At 37.5% G+C, this 18,576-nt stretch overlaps 3 protein-coding genes across 4 annotated transcripts; 1 reads left to right on the top strand and 2 right to left on the bottom strand.

Moving 5' to 3' along the window:
- Positions 1–331: 331 nt before the first annotated feature.
- tapbpl (TAP binding protein like) lies at positions 332–7,073 on the top strand. Its single transcript, XM_055047603.1, has 8 exons — positions 332–702; positions 2,264–2,476; positions 2,565–2,834; positions 2,929–3,129; positions 4,011–4,178; positions 4,283–4,386; positions 5,468–5,693; positions 6,042–7,073. Exons 1-8 carry the CDS (start codon positions 651–653, stop codon positions 6,107–6,109), a joined length of 1,302 nt encoding a protein of 433 aa, XP_054903578.1. The 5' UTR covers positions 332–650; the 3' UTR covers positions 6,110–7,073.
- A 431-nt stretch (positions 7,074–7,504) lies between these two features.
- On the bottom strand, positions 7,505–14,319 carry LOC129371494 (vesicle-associated membrane protein 1-like). The gene is made up of 5 exons (XM_055048096.1): positions 13,623–14,319; positions 11,629–11,782; positions 11,280–11,438; positions 10,909–10,960; positions 7,505–9,324 (listed from the first exon to the last, which is right to left on the bottom strand). Coding segments are annotated over exons 1-5 (384 nt in total). The 5' UTR covers positions 13,625–14,319; the 3' UTR covers positions 7,505–9,307.
- Positions 14,320–15,664: 1,345 nt separating this feature from the next.
- On the bottom strand, positions 15,665–18,576 carry mrpl51 (mitochondrial ribosomal protein L51). 2 transcript variants are annotated; one of them, XM_055047858.1, is made up of 4 exons: positions 18,400–18,576; positions 18,132–18,232; positions 16,863–16,970; positions 15,665–16,221 (listed from the first exon to the last, which is right to left on the bottom strand). In XM_055047858.1, the coding sequence occupies exons 2-4, from the start codon at positions 18,220–18,222 to the stop codon at positions 16,025–16,027; spliced, it is 396 nt and encodes a 131-aa protein (XP_054903833.1). In that variant the 5' UTR covers positions 18,223–18,232; positions 18,400–18,576; the 3' UTR covers positions 15,665–16,024. The 2 variants fall into 2 exon arrangements, with proteins under 2 accessions (XP_054903833.1, XP_054903834.1); XM_055047859.1 differs by having other exon boundaries at positions 18,132–18,229.

The following is an 18,576-nucleotide window of genomic DNA, read 5'->3' as shown; positions in this document are numbered from 1 at the left end:
GTTTAACTACAGTTAAACACAATTTACCACATCATTGTACCTTTGCAATACTTACAGATAAATGATTAGATATGATCAGATTCGCAATAGTCGTTCAATTCAGGGAAGGCAAGGACAATGGGGGAGTTGTGAAAAATAAACTGAAATAATTGAGAAAAATTGTATGTAAATACACTAAATATAAATATACACACAAACTCATAGATGTTCCTCCTCTGGCTCCGTCTAGGGGGCGCCACTGAGTTCATTTGGTCTTCATCGGTTTAGTTCTTTTTACTCACGAACGACCCGTGGACACTGTTACCATAGTAACCCATGACTCTAATTGCGATAGTTTCTGATTGGTCGAGCCTCTGAGTCCACTTTCACTTTTGGTGCCATGTTTTCACATTTGCGCATGCTCAAGTTAGGTCGTCTGAACGCACATCCGCCCCGACAGAAAGACTTTATTTCTATTTTCTTTTTATTACCGGTAATAATATCTCGTTAATGAATATCGCAGATGGGGCGAAGAGGGAGTCAAAAAGCTCTCTGCTGTTCAAAGAAGGGACCATCGTTATGACGCGTCCGTAGCTTTTTGAAATCAAAAGTGAAAGTGCTGTGACTTGTTCTTTTATTTCATTTTTAACAAAACACGGATCTCCTGCTCCATGAAGATGATTGAAGTGATATTTATCGGATGGTTTTTGACGTTCGTTAATGGTAAGACATATTCTTATTCAAACAAATGACTTTAAATAGCAAACAGAAAACTTTCTCTTGAATCTGCTCACAGGTTTTCTTCTCGTCATTTGCATTTTGTTGGACATACCCAACTTTAAGACGGTGCTATTTTTGTTTAAATGTGTTGCAAGAAACTCATTTGTTTATTTTTCCAAAATTAAACAATATTCATTACGGAATGAATCTTTGCTGCGATCAATCTCGCAGCAAAGAGATTGATCATGACAACAAAAACCTTGTTAAAAGAATTAGAATACAGATGTGCATACTAAACAGAACAAGGTTGTTGACACACTGATCAGGGAGTAAGACGGGTGAAGCTCTTCCTGGCACCTGTTAGTGGGTGGAGTATACTTGACATCAAATGAAGATTTTATCCTCCAGGTTGATGTATTGAAAGCAGAAAAAATGTTCAAACAGAAGGATCTTGAGGGTTTGGGTTGTTTCCAGTCTGCAAATGTTAAAAGAGAGGATACATATATAAATAAAATAAATGTGGAGCACAAAAGTGGTCCAAAAGTGTAATTTTTGGACCAACACCCAGGCGGTTGGTCTGGGTGCTTGTTTGTCACTTATCTTGGCAAACATTTTGCACCAACACCCATTATGGGAAGAATGTGAACAACTGAGGCAGTGAGATGTTTTGGAGAATCTGCTGCTGGAAAACTTTCGGCCCTGTTATTCACTTCGACATGTACAATCTGGCTAAGCATCGTTGTAGATCGTTTATGTTTTAATGGACCAGTAGCAAGGATGTTGTGTCCCAAAGATAAACTGGTTTAGAAAAATTTCTAAGGGAACAAAAAATGTTTGAGATGATGGTGAGATGACCCAAAATTTCAATAGGGTGAAACAGTTGGGTCATGCATTTAGGCCCCTCCTTGCAGCTTACATAACCTGAAGGCTCCAACATTCACAAGACTCCTGAGGGTCTCCAGTGGAAGTCATACTGGGATGGTTTTGCAACATTTAGTTTGAAATTTTTGGTATGTAACTTTTCCAAAAATATGTTGTTTTTTTTCATATTTAAAACTGAAACAATCTTGTGGCAATATAATATGAGCCATGCAACCTCGGGAGTTTCTTGTGCTACTATTGGTGTTTGAATAAATGCACCTCTCCCAGTTAAAAATAACCAATCAGAACCAGCAGGAATGTCTTTATGCTGTCAATCAAACTCATGTATTTGCTGCAAAATGTACTAATGGCGAAGAAACAAATGAGACCATTTGTCTGCCATGCTAACTAGCCTTAGCATTTGTTGCAGGCCATGTCGAGGTAAATAAGCTGTAGTGTAGCTAAACGCAAGGGGTGTACATATGCATGATTGACAGCGCTAAAACTCTCCTCCGGGCTCTGATTGGTTGTTTCTGACTGACTGGTGTATTTCTGGAGTTAAAACTGGGTGTACTGGGAGAGAACCTAGATATTTTCACAAATTATCTGTCATGACGTAGTGATAATTTTAACAAATAATACTCTACATAAAAGCTGAAACACTTCTGAGCTTTAAAGTTGTTTTTTTATGTTTGTCTTCCAGCTGATGGGGTTGCAGACGTCGTTCTTTCCTGCTCTCTGGTGGAGGAGGGAGTCGGAATGGGTGGAATGGGAGGCGGCTCTCTCTTCTCCCGAACTCCAGCCACTCTCGTCCTTCGAGACGTCCCAGTGGGACCCGATGAATCCCTTGACACACTGACTCCATTTGTCCCGCCCTCAGTCCCTGATCCAGACCTCATCCTCTTTGAGAACAAAGGTGTCCGTTTATTATCTACACATCTCAACCTCAGTCACTGTAAAATCAGCTCAGTTTGTATTCAACGTTTCTTGTTCCTTCCTTCCAGTGTCATCGCCTGAGATCCCCAATGCAGGCATGTTGCTCCATGCAGATTGCAATGAGCAGGAGGTGATGTGTGAAATTAGTCGCTACACTCCTCGAGGACTTCAGGAAAGCTCTGATCCAGCATATTTCATGGTTTCCCTCAGTGTGGAGGGGCTTGACTTCAGCACATCGCTCATTCTTCAAACATTACCAGTTGAAAAAGATCAGACAACCTTGACACAAAGCAAACTCAGTTTACCTCTCAGCCAGTCAGGAACTCTGCTGACTAAAGGTAAAATACAAGGTTCAGGGCTGCATCTAATAACAACAAAACAAAACTTCTTCTTAATATTTTTCCTGCTTTCTTTGCCTTTTTTTTGTCACAGTAATATTCCTGGTGTTTTCCGACATAAATTCTGTATCTGCTCCTCTGAGAGGAGATGTTCTCCTCAACTGCGGCTTCAAGCAGGAGGAGACGCCGTTAGCGCCAGAAGTGGGCCTGGAATGGCGTCTGCAGCACAGAGGGAGAGGCAGGAAAGTTCTTGAAATGAAGACAAAACTAGACGACACAGAAGAGGCCACTGTAGGTGAGTATTAACAAGAATAAACAGGCCCCAGGAGGGATTTGTTTATAAAAACTTTATCATAAATTGTATAAATACTAGAACTGGTGAGATGAAGATAAGTTAATGTTGTGAAATATGGAGGATTCTATATTTTTTTTTAAATGTACTTTATAAAAAGAATATCTCTGTGTTTTATACTTTTTTTTGTTTTTATGCAAATGCTTTTTAGAGATTTTATTATATATTAGATATTATACATAGGAGCACAGATAGTATAGACTAGTAACTCGCTGACAACTCACTGTGTCGTATTAACATGACGTTTTACGCAACAGATTTTACAGTGAGTGTTGTAGAAATGAATTTATATCAAGAAGGCGTAGTTAACTGCATGTTGCCTTGCTGGTCTGTGCATTGAAATCAGTCCACTGCTTCTGGAAACATGTTATCATTCATAAATCTTAAAGGTTTTCTGATATGCACACAGTTTTTAATGTGGTGAAGCAATATATTGCATCTACCTGAATATTTATTACTATCACCTCACACAACTCTTCGCAAAGGCAAAATTTTTTAAAAGACTTCTAGAAACGTCTTTAGACTCACAACATAATATTGAACTAATCTTAAAGCTTTTACTTTCAATAGAAATGCAAAATAATGCCAATGAATGAATATTGTACAAATACTGAGTCTTACTGCAGACTAAAAAACAAAACAAAAACATTGATAATGACACAGCAAAGGAAGGATCTGGGAGTTTTGAGGACAAAAACGTTATTCAGAGTTACAATAAAACATTTATTTCCGCCTAAATCTGCAGATCCAAGTTTGTCCATTTAACATTGATAGGATAACTTTGTATGAAGTTGTCATATCTGTGTCTGATTTTCTGCGCTCAGTTCACGGTGAGAGGAACGGCTCCAGTGTGGACGCTGCTCTGCTCCTCAGTGAGGGAAACGTCTCCATGACTCTGACTGAGCTGAAGGTCGTCGATGAAGGAACCTACATCTGCACCGTCAATCTGGGTCATTTCCACGCCCAGCAGGTCATTCAGCTCCATATCATTCGTACGTTTTTCCTCTATTCTGATCTTACTGTTATTTTAAGCATCCATTGAAGTCAATCTTTTGATTATTTTATAACTTTTCCCTCTTGTTGATTTTCTTCCTAGAACCGCCGCAGGTTTCTCTGTCGGAGGAGAAGCTGGTTCTGAATAAAAATTCTCCACAAACACTGAGCTGTCATTGTGCTAAATACTATCCATTAGACGCTCAGGTCAGTAGCTCTGTTTTTAGACGTAATTATTAAATTTGCTTAATTAGCACCCTTTGAAAAAACCTGCAAAAAACCTGGAGTTTCCTTTTATGAGAGCGATAATAATTAAATGTAAATTAGAACAAAATAATAAAAGCTCAGTTTTAATTGTCTTTTTGCTGTTCAAAGATTTTTTGTTGTGTGTTGTCTTATCAAGTAGCTCAGATAGATATAAAACATTATACACCAAAGCTGCTATTTTTTTTCCCCCATCTCAAAACAATAAAAAAATCTCACAAATAAATCCCTAATTATTAGACAAAACTCCTGCAGAGAGATGAAGCTACAACTTAATTTAACCTTTCACTGGTTAGGCCAGCATCAGGAAAAACAGTGTGACCAAACAAAGAAAAACAAACAATGCTCCACATTGAAATCTGTGGACAAATTATTTTAGGTGTGCAATATTTTCACTTTTGGGAAAATATAAGTTCTGAATAAATACATTTTTCATTACATTTTTACGGTTAGATTTTTTCTTTTCCAGTGAGAGTTGATACAATAACAGCATTTTGATTTTAAAGCTTGGTGCTAATTAGTTGTGTTTTGACCTCAATTAGAGACGTAGATGGAAGCCTGGCGCCCCCTTGTGTTCATCATCATGAATTTACGGAATTTACATAAAACATTACGGAACGTTTGTGGATTAAAAAAAACAAATCCTCGCACTTTCAATGACACTAACGAGTTTTTTTTTCCACTTCAAAATAAATATTTAAGTATTTTGTCCCAAAAAATTGCTTTAAAAGTTTGTCATATACTTGGCAAATTGATGATGATGATGATTGAAGAATGAAAACACTTCCAAAAGTCTTTCTTTAAAATATCTAGATTTTTCTTGACCACAAGAAATTTAATGTTTTATAGATCAAGAAAAAAAACCAACTTTAGTTTCAGGTACAGATCTAATAAGAACACACAATCCTCTTTATCCAGTAATTTGTTGCATTTCATTCATCAAAGAACACCAAGTGAGCCAATAAAAAGAGTGGTTTCCTGATTACAGGTCATAATTTGCTGCTCTGTACTCCTTGCCTTGCAGATGGAGTGGTTTTTCCTTCCTCCGTCGGAAACTGAGCCAAAACTCTTTCCGAACCAGGGCTCTCTGAGCAGCCATCGGCAGCACGGGGACGGGACGTTTACCCTGTCCTCTCATGTAACCATTCTCCCGAGTTTTTCTCCAGGAACCAAGATCACCTGCAGGGTGACCCATCCAGCTCTGGACGAGCCACACTACATCAGCATAGTAGTCGAAAATGCCCAACCAGGTATGTTTCTTTGCCAAATAACAAAAACGTTTGAACAAAATGTCATGTGATTTCATTAACTTGTAAACCTAAGAATGAAATAAAAAATTTTTTAAGTAAAAATAGAAGTGTAAAACAATTGTCAGATTTCTCAGACAGGCTGTTCAGATTGTTTTAGTGCAAGAAAAAAACTCACAAACCTTCTCTCCAAGATAAAAACTTTACTTTTTTGTCACTTGATTATATTTCCAAGGAATCAAACTTAGTAAATGTCCACCTAATTCAATAACATTGATTAAAGCTTTTATATTTTTGCACATTTGTCTTCTGTCTTGAAAACAGTTCGTACTCTGTGTCTTCTCTCCACAGATTCCTATTGGTGGGTTCTCGGGTTCCTCGTTGTCACTGTTCTCTTCTTCTATCAGGTCATGAAATAAGAAACTCTGGTCATCTTAACTTGAAGCTGAGCCTTGAATTATTATTTTTTTTTTCTGTAAAGGTAAACATTTTCAGGTCTTATAGTTGTCTGCTGAATTTGAAATATTTTATTTGTAGGAAACATTAATTTATAATAATTTTCATACAGTTGCTGTATGGTTTTTATTATTTTCTTTCTTGTCATGATGCACTGAGCAACCTCAGATCTTTAATTTCTTTTTGTTGTGATATACTGATAATCTCAGCAGGAAAAACACATTTTCTCAGAAATGAACCACTGAAGTTTCATTATTTTTGTCTGACCAGAAGACCAATCTGAATCTCAAATATAGTTTTCCATTCAAGACAAATAATCTGACCTTTCACATCTTTCCTGGGGTTAAACTTAAACTTAATATCTGTTTAACTCCAACAAAAACAGCCTACAATAAGCCTCTTTGAAATCAGGTTGTTTTTAATACCGTTTATAGACACTTGACTGTATTACCTTTAAAATTTTGTATTTTTTAAGCTCCATTGTGGCATTGCTCTATAGATTATTTATGCTTTTGACCAAAATAGATTTAAAGTAATTTTATTCAACCAAGAAGCTAATTCAGTTGTCTGAGGCTGTGAATCGGTAGCTTTATTTAAAGTCTCTCAGTCAGTAAACATTTAATGATGAAACACAAAGTGGTAAAAACATCAGGATTGATGCCACTTCATTTGGGTTTCACTGTGGGAACAAAATATGTTAATTAATTACAAGTAGGAAGAAGATGCGGTACAAACTGAGGAAATACAGGATTTTTTCTATTTACAACTTTTCTTTGCACTTCAGGAGGAATGAATGGCGCAATTATGGTTTTTCCACTGTGATGCTGTGGTTTTAAATGCTGCAGCTGTTCATTGTTTTTCTTTCTTTTTGTTTGTCAACATTGACTTTTTCCACTTTATTTTGTCTTTGAAAATAAAGTTTTTATGACTCAACATTGGTAACGGTGTTTGTCTCTGTCAAGAGATTTTTTTTGTTTGTTTACAACTTGAATTAAAAGTTGTAGTAGAGCATGAAAGTATAATAAAATTATTTACTGAGACAAAAAAATCTTCACTTGCTAATTTACTCATTTCAGAAAAATATTTGTAGTTGTCAAGCAGTCGATTGATTGATAATTACTAATTGAAATTACTATTTCAAGTACAATTAGGAATAGCTTTTGAGAACTGCAAACATTAACACTGAACATAATCATTGTGTCTAAGCTTTATGAATTTAAAGGTGCATTAGGCTGGAGCTCACTGATCCGTTTTCTGCTTTTTCTCACTGACTTCACACGTGAATACTGATCAGTGAGTTGAAATCTTTTCTGTGTTTAGAAGAATCATGAGGAGAGTCAGGAAACAGTTTGATGCAGTTCAGTTCATGATTTATTTATTGGCATCAGCAAAAGTGGTAAACATGCATTTGACTTTTTTTTTGCAAAATTTGGTTGCATCTCTCATCCTATGTTCAATTCACAAAACATAATCTCTATTTGTATGATGATCACCTGTTAATATTGTTGCACAATATCAGCAGATCACTGGTGCTACAGTTATGCATTGCTCCATATTTCTCATGAATTTCTTTGTATTATTTACTCTTTTCACAACTTTCAAAATCAATTCAGAGAAAAGAAAAGGAATTCCACGAATAACCAACAGTCTATTGATATAAACACATTTTCTGGAGCATAAACTTGTATGTATGTACAGTGGTTCTCCTATATTAGCTCTATGTGATTCCTAAAATGATTTACTACAGTAGCGGTAGGTTGCAGTGTTGAGGATTATGTTTTTTTTTTCTGTTCAAAGCAAGTGACACATTTTGGCAAACTCATGAGCATTGTTGCATTGCACATTGCATAAGCAGTACATATCTGATCAGAAAAACATTATACACAGGTCCTTGAAACCACTAAGGAAAGAAAATATACAATCGGCAGTAAGATTGAGAAATGGCAGATACACAGGTCACACAAATATGGATACTGTTTGCCATGCAGGTTAGAAACAAATGCCTCTTACTGGCTGTTATCGAACTGCAGGTGACAGATGAGTCTGGTTTTGTGTGAGTGAAGGGGGAGCAGCCTGGCGGCTCTGGGGGATCCTCATTCTGTCCTCTCTCATTCTCCCACTCTGAAAACAACAAACACTCCATCTGCTCCGCTCTCAATAGAAGGTTGCTCAAAATGCGACGCTACACATTCATCTGTCTATGGCTGAGACTCTGTCCATTCAGAGTGGAGAGGTCTTCCTCGTGTCCTTTAGGCGTGCAGATTGTCTGTCAGTAGCCGCTTCATGTGCCTTTCTGTGTACATGACTCTATTGCCATCACCTAAGATAGAAAAATCCCAAAACTGACTCATCACTTTCTGCCTGGAGGTTATGACTCAAGTTGCATGTATGTATGCAGGAAAATATGCTACTAAACTCCTACTTCTTTTTCCTGAATCACCTCTTTTTGGCTTAACGTTTCACAGAGACTTTTTTCCCCCCTTTTTTGCATTTCTCCGTTCTTATCATCCCTGCAGAAGTTTGAGACTAGTGTGAGAGAAAGTTGAACAGAAAATGGAATAAATTACTGGTGAAATCCAATTGGGTAAAAGCTGCAGAGTGGCGGATCACAATTGCACAGGTGGAAAAACATCAGAAATGATTTGACTCTTAATCTAACATGTTAGTAATAAGCGCTATGATGAAAGGAGGGTATTAGTTTGGCATGTCGGTATCAATGTACAAATGTAGGTCTCTTTAAATCAAAAATTTCATGATCAAGCGTTGGCGTATCTGGAGTAGAAAGACTGCAAACTGTTGTTCAATCTCCACTTATATTTCTCTGAGCTCTGTTTGCGTTCTCCCTTCTTCTTTCTTTTTCTCCTCCCTGTTTCCGTCCGCCCGCTGCAGCCGTCAATAATACATGAGGTGCACAGACTGGAGAGAGTGAGTGAGACCTCCTGGAGAAAGACCGAGAGAAAGCAGCAAGAAAGAAGGTGGGGAAAGGGGCACGAAGAGAGCAGAAACACATACGTAGGAACATGACTGAGTGCAGGATGGTTCAATGGAAGACTGTGTGAAGAGAAGAAAGGCTGATAGAAGGGAGGAGTGGCGTTTCATTTTTTCCTCTCCCCTATAACATTATCCTTAGGTTTGAGTTCATCTCTGATGATGGGAGGTGCTCAGTAGAAGAAGTACACTGCGAATGAAGGAGGAAGAGGCAGCCATTAGTCTGATGGATAATAGATCAAGGAAGCAAAATAAGGTGAAGTAGCGTTAATTAAAATAAATTATCTTCAAAAGTTCACACACTGCATTAATTGGGATTTCAAGTGAAAGACCAGCGCAGAGTGATGTGAAGTGATGTGTCTAAGCTCTACGGTCAGAGGGGGACGGTGTGTATGTTCAGTGTGACCTGATCAGAGGCAGGTTATGCTGGACATGAGAAAATCTGAACTCCATGCAGAAAGAGCCTTTGGACAGGATTCAAACCCACCAACGCTGCAAACAGCTACATCACCTCATGAACATGACACATGATTTTCAATTTTCTTCACACATAAAAATGTGAAATGTGTTTTTTGAGTCTGAATTAACACTTGTAGAACCATCTTTTGCCAAAGCTACAGATATTTGAGGGTATTTCAGATTTTTTTTTTTTATCTCAGTTTGATTGGATGGAGAGCTTCTCTGAGTTTCACTTTTAAATCTCGCAGCAACTCAGTTGGATTTAGCTCTGGACTTTGACTGGGCCCTTTTAATCCATGAATATACTTCAATCAAAACATTTCCATTGTAACTCTGGTTGAATGTTTGGGGTTCTTATTCTGCAGGACAGTGGTCTCAAGTCTTTTGGAGCTTTTAGCAGCTTGTGATCCAGATTTTCCAAATGTTTTTCTCCTTCCACCTTCTCATCAACTCCAACCAGCTTGATGCTGCCACTGCTGTGGTCTGTTTAGTTAATTGAGCTGTCGGTTTTCCACATGACATGTTTTGCGTGTGGATTAAAAGGTTCTTGTTTGCTGTGACCCCAACATGGCTTTGAAAAATTGCAAACAGGACTTCACATGGCTTTCTTCTTTTTGACAAAGAGAAGATTTGTGGAGCCTGTTGCTCATAATTCATCTGTCGAAAGTTTTCTCTTAGTTGCTTCTTCACTGCTTCCTCCAAGACTCAGGCAGTCTTTAAAAGGTGTGAAGTTTTTGTCTTTTTTCCATTTTGTTTTGTGTGTATCATTCAATCACATTTACTTATAAAGTACACTACAAGGAAACGAGGCAGCTCAACGTGCTTTACATCAGAAAAAACACAAAAATAAAACGTCATGAAAACATCATTTAGTCACCAACTGGGAAACCAATAACAAACATGACATTTTGTCACGTACCATCATCAAAATAATCAATACACATAAAATATGTTGGTCAATGTTCCAGTGATTATTGGTCAAAAACATCTCAGTCAGGTGGGGTTTTAGGAACTCAGTGTTTCACTTAACTAGTTAAATACTTTGGTTTCCTGGGTTGTTTTGTTTTGTTCTCTCATGAAAATGTGCTTCATGTCAGTATCCTCCTGTCTTATGATACTGAACAATCAAGCATTACTTTGTGTTGGTCTGTCACATAAAATCCCAATAAAAATCCATTGAAATGTGCAACTTTAACATAAAATTGTAAAAATGTTTAGTACTTTAGTAAGATACATTATGTTATTTAAATTAAAAAGGGAAGATTTTACTAATCTCTTAACTTAAATTACCAAAACAAAACAATATTGTACTTACAGAATATTATTCCAACCACAATGACTCCAATGATGCCCATCATGATCATCATCTGTTAAAAAGGATAACAAGACAAAATTCTTTAGTTATTTGATTGAAAACAGATCAAAACACCACCTGAGCAACTCAATAAAAGAAAAACAATACACTATTTGTATTTTTTATGGTTCACTTATGTAATCTATCCAGTTTCCAGTGAAACTCTTCAGTAGCAGACGTCTTTCCTCCATTTTTCCCTGAGGCGTCATTGCCGTCCTCAACAGCAGCTCATTAACAGATTACAATGTCTTCCTCTAAACAGAGCGCTGAGCGCATTTGCTTGACTCAGACATTAGTAGTTTCTCTGTGATGAGACACTTAAATGCACCCACCTTGCAATTCTTCCACCAGTACTTGTTTTTTAGCTTGGCTGCGCAGCTTTCGAACTGGGAGGCTCCGGCCTGGAGAGCGTCTGCTCTGTCATCCAACTCTGAAAGCTTCTGGTCCCTTTCCAAAACCTTGTCCACGTTCACCCTCATGATATCCACCACCTAGAGCCGACAATGAGACAGCATTTGGCAGGAACAGAAAGGATTAAACGGTTGATAGAGGAAGGAAAATTGGTTCCTCTGATCCAATAAATCACAAAGGATAGACTGAGTGCTTTTTAAATTTCTTTTAACATTTCAGATTAATTAAAAAAGTAACACTGCACTGGTTTGGGACCTCAGTTTATCTCACCTCCTCAACTTGGGCCTGTGTCTGCTGAAGCCTGCGGTTGCTACTGGTGTTGGGTGGGCCGGGTGGCGCTCCGCCTGGGGCTCCATCTGGCCCGGGGGCGCCAGGAGCGCCTGGAGGTCCAGCAGCTGGAGGGGCAGCAGCATCTGGGGCAGACCTGGAAACAAAAGAAAGACTGCATTAAAGACAAACACTTAGATCACTCAATTCTGATGTGATTTAGGTACCACATAATGAATCTAAAGGTATAAAAATTAAGACCTCTTCTTCAAAATGTGTGCTTTGTTTCTGGTTTCACTATTTATGTTTGAGAAAGTGGAGCATTTCTTATTTATTTTGTCAACCACTGGTCATATAAATATATATAAATATATTTTCCACTACAATAACATAAAAAAACAAGTTCATCTTTATTTTTAAGCAACATATTGGTCAAGTTTGAACATAGAATGAGCCTGAAAAGTCAATATTTACTGAAATCACTCAGCTTTCATTCATCTTGGTTCTGCTTGGTTCATGTATTATTAACCTGGTTATTACCTCTTCAACTAGATTAGTGATGTGTGTTTTATGTAAGATAAAGTTTAGAGAAAACCACTAAAATATATAGACCCAGTTGGAAAATCAATCTGAGTTATAAAATAGGTCAGAATGCCGTCAGCAGCTCATTTAATACAGTGAACAACAAAATAGACTGAACTCTATAACGCACTCAGCCACAATCATCACCACAATATCAGAACCGCAAAGCAGTAGATGGAGGAATGTTATATTTTAGGTGTTAAAACTCTGGATGCCTGTAATATTATTGGTCAGTTTATCTGTAAAATGAATTGGCTAAGCTCCCGTAGATCAGGAAGAAGAATGTGAGCTTTGGGCTTTTCTGCAATAAATGCATTATATTGCATTAAATGTCACATTTTCCTAAGTGTATAGTAAATGTCATGTTTTTTATGTTAAAAGCCCTGAAAAATGGTAAGTGCATAACAAAAATAACTCAAAAAGTGGACCAGAAAACAAAGAGAGTGATGTTAACAAAAGGAGCAGAGTCTTATGAACTGCATTGTAAAATAAAATAAAAAAATTTTTATCTAAAAAAAAAATCTTGAGAATTTGTTCAGTTGAGGAACGAAATGTGATTTCTAGTGAACTTCGATACACTCTTCATAAAAAGAGAGAGAACAAAAAAAGGAAGGCAGAAAAAAACAAGGCAAGGAAAAAAAACAAGAGCAAGATTAGAAACTGATCAAACAGAGGGTTGTGGTTAAAGGGCAGGCCAGACAGGGGGGGTGACATCGAAACCAAAAAGTCACATTGTGTTTCAGGAATTTTATTTTGCTGTTGTCATTTATCATTTACAAGTACAGGAAAGTGGGTGGGAGAGCAGAACCGGAAAATAGTGACATATATTTAAAGGTGGAAGGACACAGAAAATCTGTAGAGCCAGTGGGGATGGTCAGCAATTTAACAAGGTTGGCCGTTGCCTTCCCAGGAATCCGCCCCCCTCAGGAGCGTCTCTGCTTCTCAGGGAATAATAAATAAATAAAATCTTTGAAAATGTCCAAATGGTCCCAGGAAGAAGATGAATGTATTTTTTTTTTATTAGTAGTAGTAGTATTATTATTGTACATTGTTTCCAATAATTCCGCTTCTGAGTCAAGCAAACAAAAAAATAATGCTAATTTAAATAGTTTAACAAGATGATTTTTGGAATGCAACATCATAAAACCAACTGGGTTTAAATCCCTGGAGGATTAGCTGTGGCAGTAGTCCAACTCTACTACATCATTTAAGAGATGTGACGACAATTTTCACATGCGTCAGCAAAAAAAAAACACAGCAGAGAGAAATAAAACAGCACCGCTTTGATTCAATATTGATTAAAAAAACACAAATGATAAAGAGCTGATTAAATATTTATCTGGATCCGCTTTTACGCTCTTTTGCATTGTTGTAAAAAATAAAGGACGCAAAAGAGAATCCGCATTAATACTCACATCTTCTATGCAGCTGTTTGAACTGACTCAGCGGTGGAAGTGAGGGAGCAGAGGGAGGACACCAAAGTAATAATAATAATAAAAATCTTCGAAAAGAAGTGAAGGCACTTATCCAGGGGGAAAAAATCTGAGGTTTTAATTAGTAAAGAGGTTTAAGTAGCTTCAGAAAAGGGCGGGGAGTCTTCTTGGCGCAGTGGAGATCTTCTAGCGATGCATTTATACTGCAAGCCGTCAGCAAAAGTACCGCAATACCGGGCCACGTATACAGGTCGGGCAATAACTCACAGTGTGGCAGGGGGAGAAAGATGGGGAGCAACGCGAGTTCACGAAGAGAGGAGCGCTTCTAAATTATAATCCAGCCGAGAAACGGATCCATGGATATTCGGGTCCCGGCGGTGCTGCTGCGTCCGGCTCTTCCAAGTGATGCTGAGCTGCTCCTGGATGCTGATCGAGGACGCAGCGCTGATTGGCTGGCAGGTAGTTTCCTCTTCTGAGAGCTACAAACAAATTTCAAGATCGGTGAGAAAGAAAAGTGCAGTGATGAGAAACCAGCTGTTTCTCGTCGACTCCCGTCTCCTCCTCCTCTTTTTCTCTCTCTCTGCGCGTCTTGGGGGGAAGTGCGGTACTTTGGTTCGTGCAAAGTGTTTCAGCTGCAATATTGCGTCTCCTCACTTGGACTCCCAACGACAGTGCGGCACCCCTCCCTTCCCCTGCGCTCCCCTCCCGGTCCCTCCTCTCAGGCTTTGCAGTGCTGCAGCTCTCCGTGTTGGATGGGGCGGCGGGACCAGACTGCGGTATAGTGGACAACCGGAGTGTTGAGTCGACTGTTTTCCTCTCCCTGGCCCGGGATTCTCCCAATTACCCACCGACTACTGTATCACATTTCCCTTCGCAACTGCCTCTGTTTGACTCAAGTCCAGCCTGTTTAAATCCGCACCGTGTGCACTTCGACAGACCCACTTATTCAACAAAAGTAACAATTAAATGAGCCGTGGAAAACCGAGGTCCTAAAGCAAATGCTGCAGAATGAAGGGTCAATGCAGTTTTGAAACATGCACCTTATATGAAAGAATAATTCAAACTTTTGTTGATGTTCTTATAATAAAACTGTTTCTATTCCTTAATTTTATGTTAAGAAATGATTTTAATTCCTTCATTCACTTACTCAAGTTTGCTCCATTGAAGTCTTTTGCAAAGGAGAACTAACTGAACAGAAAAGATTATACAACAGATCAATCAAGCTTATCTTCTTGTGTGCATGCATGTAAATATGCCTTTTTTATTTTGTGCCAAGTTTATATATTTGTATTTTAATGTCTGAACATCAGGAGTTCAGGAGTTTTTGGAAGCTTATTGTGATTTCTTTGTTGCCAGGTAGAAGTGAAGACACTATGAATGGATTTTAACTAGAATTTCTTTAAACATATGCAGACTAAATAATGATGAGACTGTAGGGATGTCCTATACGTCAGAGCAGACAGAATCTCAGGGATGTGTGATGAACACGTGAAAACAAATATTTAGACACATTTTTTTTTCTGACAGTCTGAATTTAAATTAGACCAAACTTTTATTGCTTTGGCTCAGTTAAATTACCAAAACTAATGCTATTAGCCAAATGCCAGAAAACCTAGTGAGAACATTTTTTTAGAAACAGATGTTTTCAGGCTGATCAAAAAAGGTCAACATCTATCAAATATGGATCGACAAATGATAAATTGTTTTCTGTGTCCTAATCTCTGGAGACAACATGTCCCCAAAGATTACACTGTGAAGCATGGCTGCTGATGCATCATGCTATGGGGATATTTCTCAGACTATTAAGTCAATCCACCAATATGACAGATTGAAGACCAGTCAGGACATCCAGAGAACAAGTTTTCTCATTACAAATAAAATACTTTCAACAAGTGAATGACTCCGAATCACCTGCAAAGGAGCAGCATCTTGACTTCAGGCCAACAGGAATTATGCAGTGGCCCCATTAGTTCAAATATTTAATATTCTGTACAATTATTGTAAGAAAAATGCTGACACCGACAGTCTTTGAGCAGCCTAATTTTATCACTTTCTATAGAGTCAGGAAAAATGCGTCCATTTTTCTTCATTGATTTGGAGCAGAATGGCCAGAATTACCGATGAAGTCACAAATGGGTACAGAAACAGTTCAAGGAATACAAACCCAGTGTTTTAAATCAAGTTTAAAATGAATGCAAGTGTAAAAACCCATTTTAATTATCATCTTATGATGTATTTTCGGTGTACTTCCAGGCTTTTGAACGATCTTCATTAGGTCAAAAAACTAAACGTACACAATGGCTGCAAGTTATTTTCTAATTTGATCAGCATAACACAGTGATATGATGAATTCACTGGCAGTCCTTGTTGGGCTTGTTGCAGCGTTAGCGATGCTTTCCAGTGCGGTTGAAGCGTCTGTAGAGGAATCTGATCCTCTTCTCCAAGTTGTGTCTGTCCAGAGTCATCATCCTGTCTCCCACCATCTTCTTTTTTCTACTCAAGCGCTGCAGCTCATTACCTCTGAAACCTTTCAGCCAGCAGGGGGCCCTAATGAGGTCTTTAGGATGGGCTTTGAAGTCCCCTAGCCAAGGAAAGTAAAATTAGACTACTGCACTATATATATATATATATATATATATATATATATATATATATATATATATACTGCTTACACCACCAGAAATTGCTTATTTTACACATCTTCTCTTACAGTTACACTTTATTTGAAGGGGTGTGCATAAGACTGATATAACATTGTCATGAACATAGAGAATATTTTATGAATGTTTATGACTGTCGTTATTAAGTGTCTTTCGGTAAAACGTTTTTTTTTGTTGTTTTTTTTACCTTTATTGAATTTTATTAGTTTTTAAATTTTTATTAAAAGTGCAAAGTGTCAACTTTGCAATATTTGATAAATTATGAATAAAAAAATCCATTTGAAGTATCAACTTTGTATCACAAGTGTCTTTATTTATTGAATAACACTTCATGACCACAGACAGACATTCATGAAGACTCCATGTTCATGTCAGATGTTATGTCATGCTTATTAGTCTTATCGCTTCAAATGAAGTGTTACCGATGATTTTTATTGAAAAAAAAGTATCTTCTGAGACTCAGATTTTATTTTGCTAAAGATTACCTAGCTAACTAAAACAATCCATCTATGGTGAACATATATATATATATATATATATCTAGATTATTCTAATCCCTTACCTAAGATGCCGATGTTGTCATAAACTCCAAACATGCTCCTCTTCTCGTTCCACCTGTCCACTTGTTTAGGCTGAGGGATAGCATTCATCCTGTACTGGCAGCAAGTCCCTGAAGAACAGATTACTGCATTCAGAACCAAGTTTCCCACAAGGATTACATTTACAGCATCAAAACCTGATAGAAGAACAGATTAATATTGCATTTCTATCCTTAATGTCTTCAAGGTTAATAAGACAAGCATAAGCAATGCAAGTTTATAAAATTTGTTAAATAAATATGTTTAATGTATTTTAAGAAACCAAATAGAGACAAAATGATTAGAGAAAATGTGTTAGTTGTAATACCAGAAATGCTAATAAACAAAAATCCCAACAACCAACTGAATACAAAAAGAGCAGTTGTAGGAACAAAATAATTATTTCAACATATAAACCATAAGAATCACTCAAATAAAATAACTGCTGTCTTAATAAGTACTATTAATATGAAATGTAAACACAGATTTATTATTTCATGGCATCACTTCGGGCTCAGTTTTGCTCAATTTACGGTAGATTTAATATTTTATAGTTTTATATATGAAAAAACAAAACAGTCAAGAATTTTTAATGCTTATATAAACAAATATGCCAAATTTATAAAAAAGAACCAAAGAGTTTCCTATTTATGGATTCTAATACCTGATCAGGCCTGACATATAAACATAACATTGGTAAACAATGAGTTTTTCAGTCATGTATTATCATCTGACAGCATAGTTTTACTCATTATTTGCTCCTTGCTTGCTCTGTCGAGCTATGAAATTCATAGATTATCAATCAGAAGGAGCATTTATCTGAGAAATAATACCTCTGCACCAATCTTCTGCTGCCTTGACTTGTGGTTTATGAAGAACTTTTGTGTGCTTTAATATTTAACTTTTTTAAAAGTCACTACATTGTTTCACCCCTTCATCTTGTTGCCATTTTTACTAAGCTCTGCTCTGGTGGAGCGCTTCATAAAAATAGAGAAGACTATCCTGGTGCATAAAGGGAGGCCCTTAGAAGACACCAATTTCAATTAAACCTTTTATAGCAATCAGTATGCAGGACAGGATGATACAATTTTAAGATAGTGCAACTGGAAAAACTAATGATTGGTGATGATTATATCTTCAAATTCTAATCTTAATAGTTAGTTTATGACTGAATGCATTTAATACATTTGTAGGTACAGGCTCTGAGATGAAACTGGTGAAGGATGCAGTGGGTTCACTGGGGCCGTCCTGACCTGTAGAAATGGTCCTGGCTGGGAGGAGCAGAGTTCCCGCAGACTGAAAGAAGGTCGATCCAACTCTCAACAAACCTCCGAGCGCAAACATCTTCAGTCTTCTGACAAAAATAAATCATACGGTTAGATTATACAGAGTGTAAACCCAGTGACGGTTTGTCGTCAGTCTGAGCTTCCTGAGTCGCTTCGTTTCAATCTACATTGACCCTTAGCTTTAGCATTAGCTTCGGCTAACACGTTCCGTAAAGGTCGACGTTGAGACTCGTACCTGTTTCCGTGCTCAACAGGAGTCCTGCATCAGATGATTCTCACTTTGCAACAGAAGTAAATACTTATTGTCGAAGATATAATGATAAAAATATATGTTATCGTCGCTTCGACATGCTCTCTATGCCCGCTACCATCTTTATTTTCTGTCCCACAATGCATCGCAGCTCTACCGTAC

Source organism: Poeciliopsis prolifica, unplaced genomic scaffold (assembly GCF_027474105.1).
Source record: "Poeciliopsis prolifica strain line A6 unplaced genomic scaffold, Auburn_PproV2 SCAFFOLD026, whole genome shotgun sequence".
Taxonomy (NCBI): domain Eukaryota; kingdom Metazoa; phylum Chordata; class Actinopteri; order Cyprinodontiformes; family Poeciliidae; genus Poeciliopsis; species Poeciliopsis prolifica.
This window is presented reverse-complemented; position numbering and strand designations above follow the sequence as displayed.

Coding starts and splice junctions, on each gene's coding strand:
- mrpl51 (XM_055047858.1), bottom strand. CDS start 18,222: ATGTTTGCGCTCGGAGGTTTGTTGAGAGTTGGATCGACCTTCTTTCAG. Junction 16,971..18,131: donor AGCCAGGACCATTTCTACAG/GTCAGGACGGCC, acceptor TCTGTTCTTCAG/GGACTTGCTGCCAGTACAGG. Junction 16,222..16,862: donor TGACAACATCGGCATCTTAG/GTAAGGGATTAG, acceptor TTCCTTGGCTAG/GGGACTTCAAAGCCCATCCT.
- tapbpl (XM_055047603.1), top strand. CDS start 651: ATGAAGATGATTGAAGTGATATTTATCGGATGGTTTTTGACGTTCGTT. Junction 703..2,263: donor GTTTTTGACGTTCGTTAATG/GTAAGACATATT, acceptor TTTGTCTTCCAG/CTGATGGGGTTGCAGACGTC. Junction 5,694..6,041: donor AGTCGAAAATGCCCAACCAG/GTATGTTTCTTT, acceptor TTCTCTCCACAG/ATTCCTATTGGTGGGTTCTC.
- LOC129371494 (XM_055048096.1), bottom strand. Junction 11,439..11,628: donor CACAGGCCCAAGTTGAGGAG/GTGAGATAAACT, acceptor TGTCGGCTCTAG/GTGGTGGATATCATGAGGGT. Junction 10,961..11,279: donor ACTGGTGGAAGAATTGCAAG/GTGGGTGCATTT, acceptor CCTTTTTAACAG/ATGATGATCATGATGGGCAT.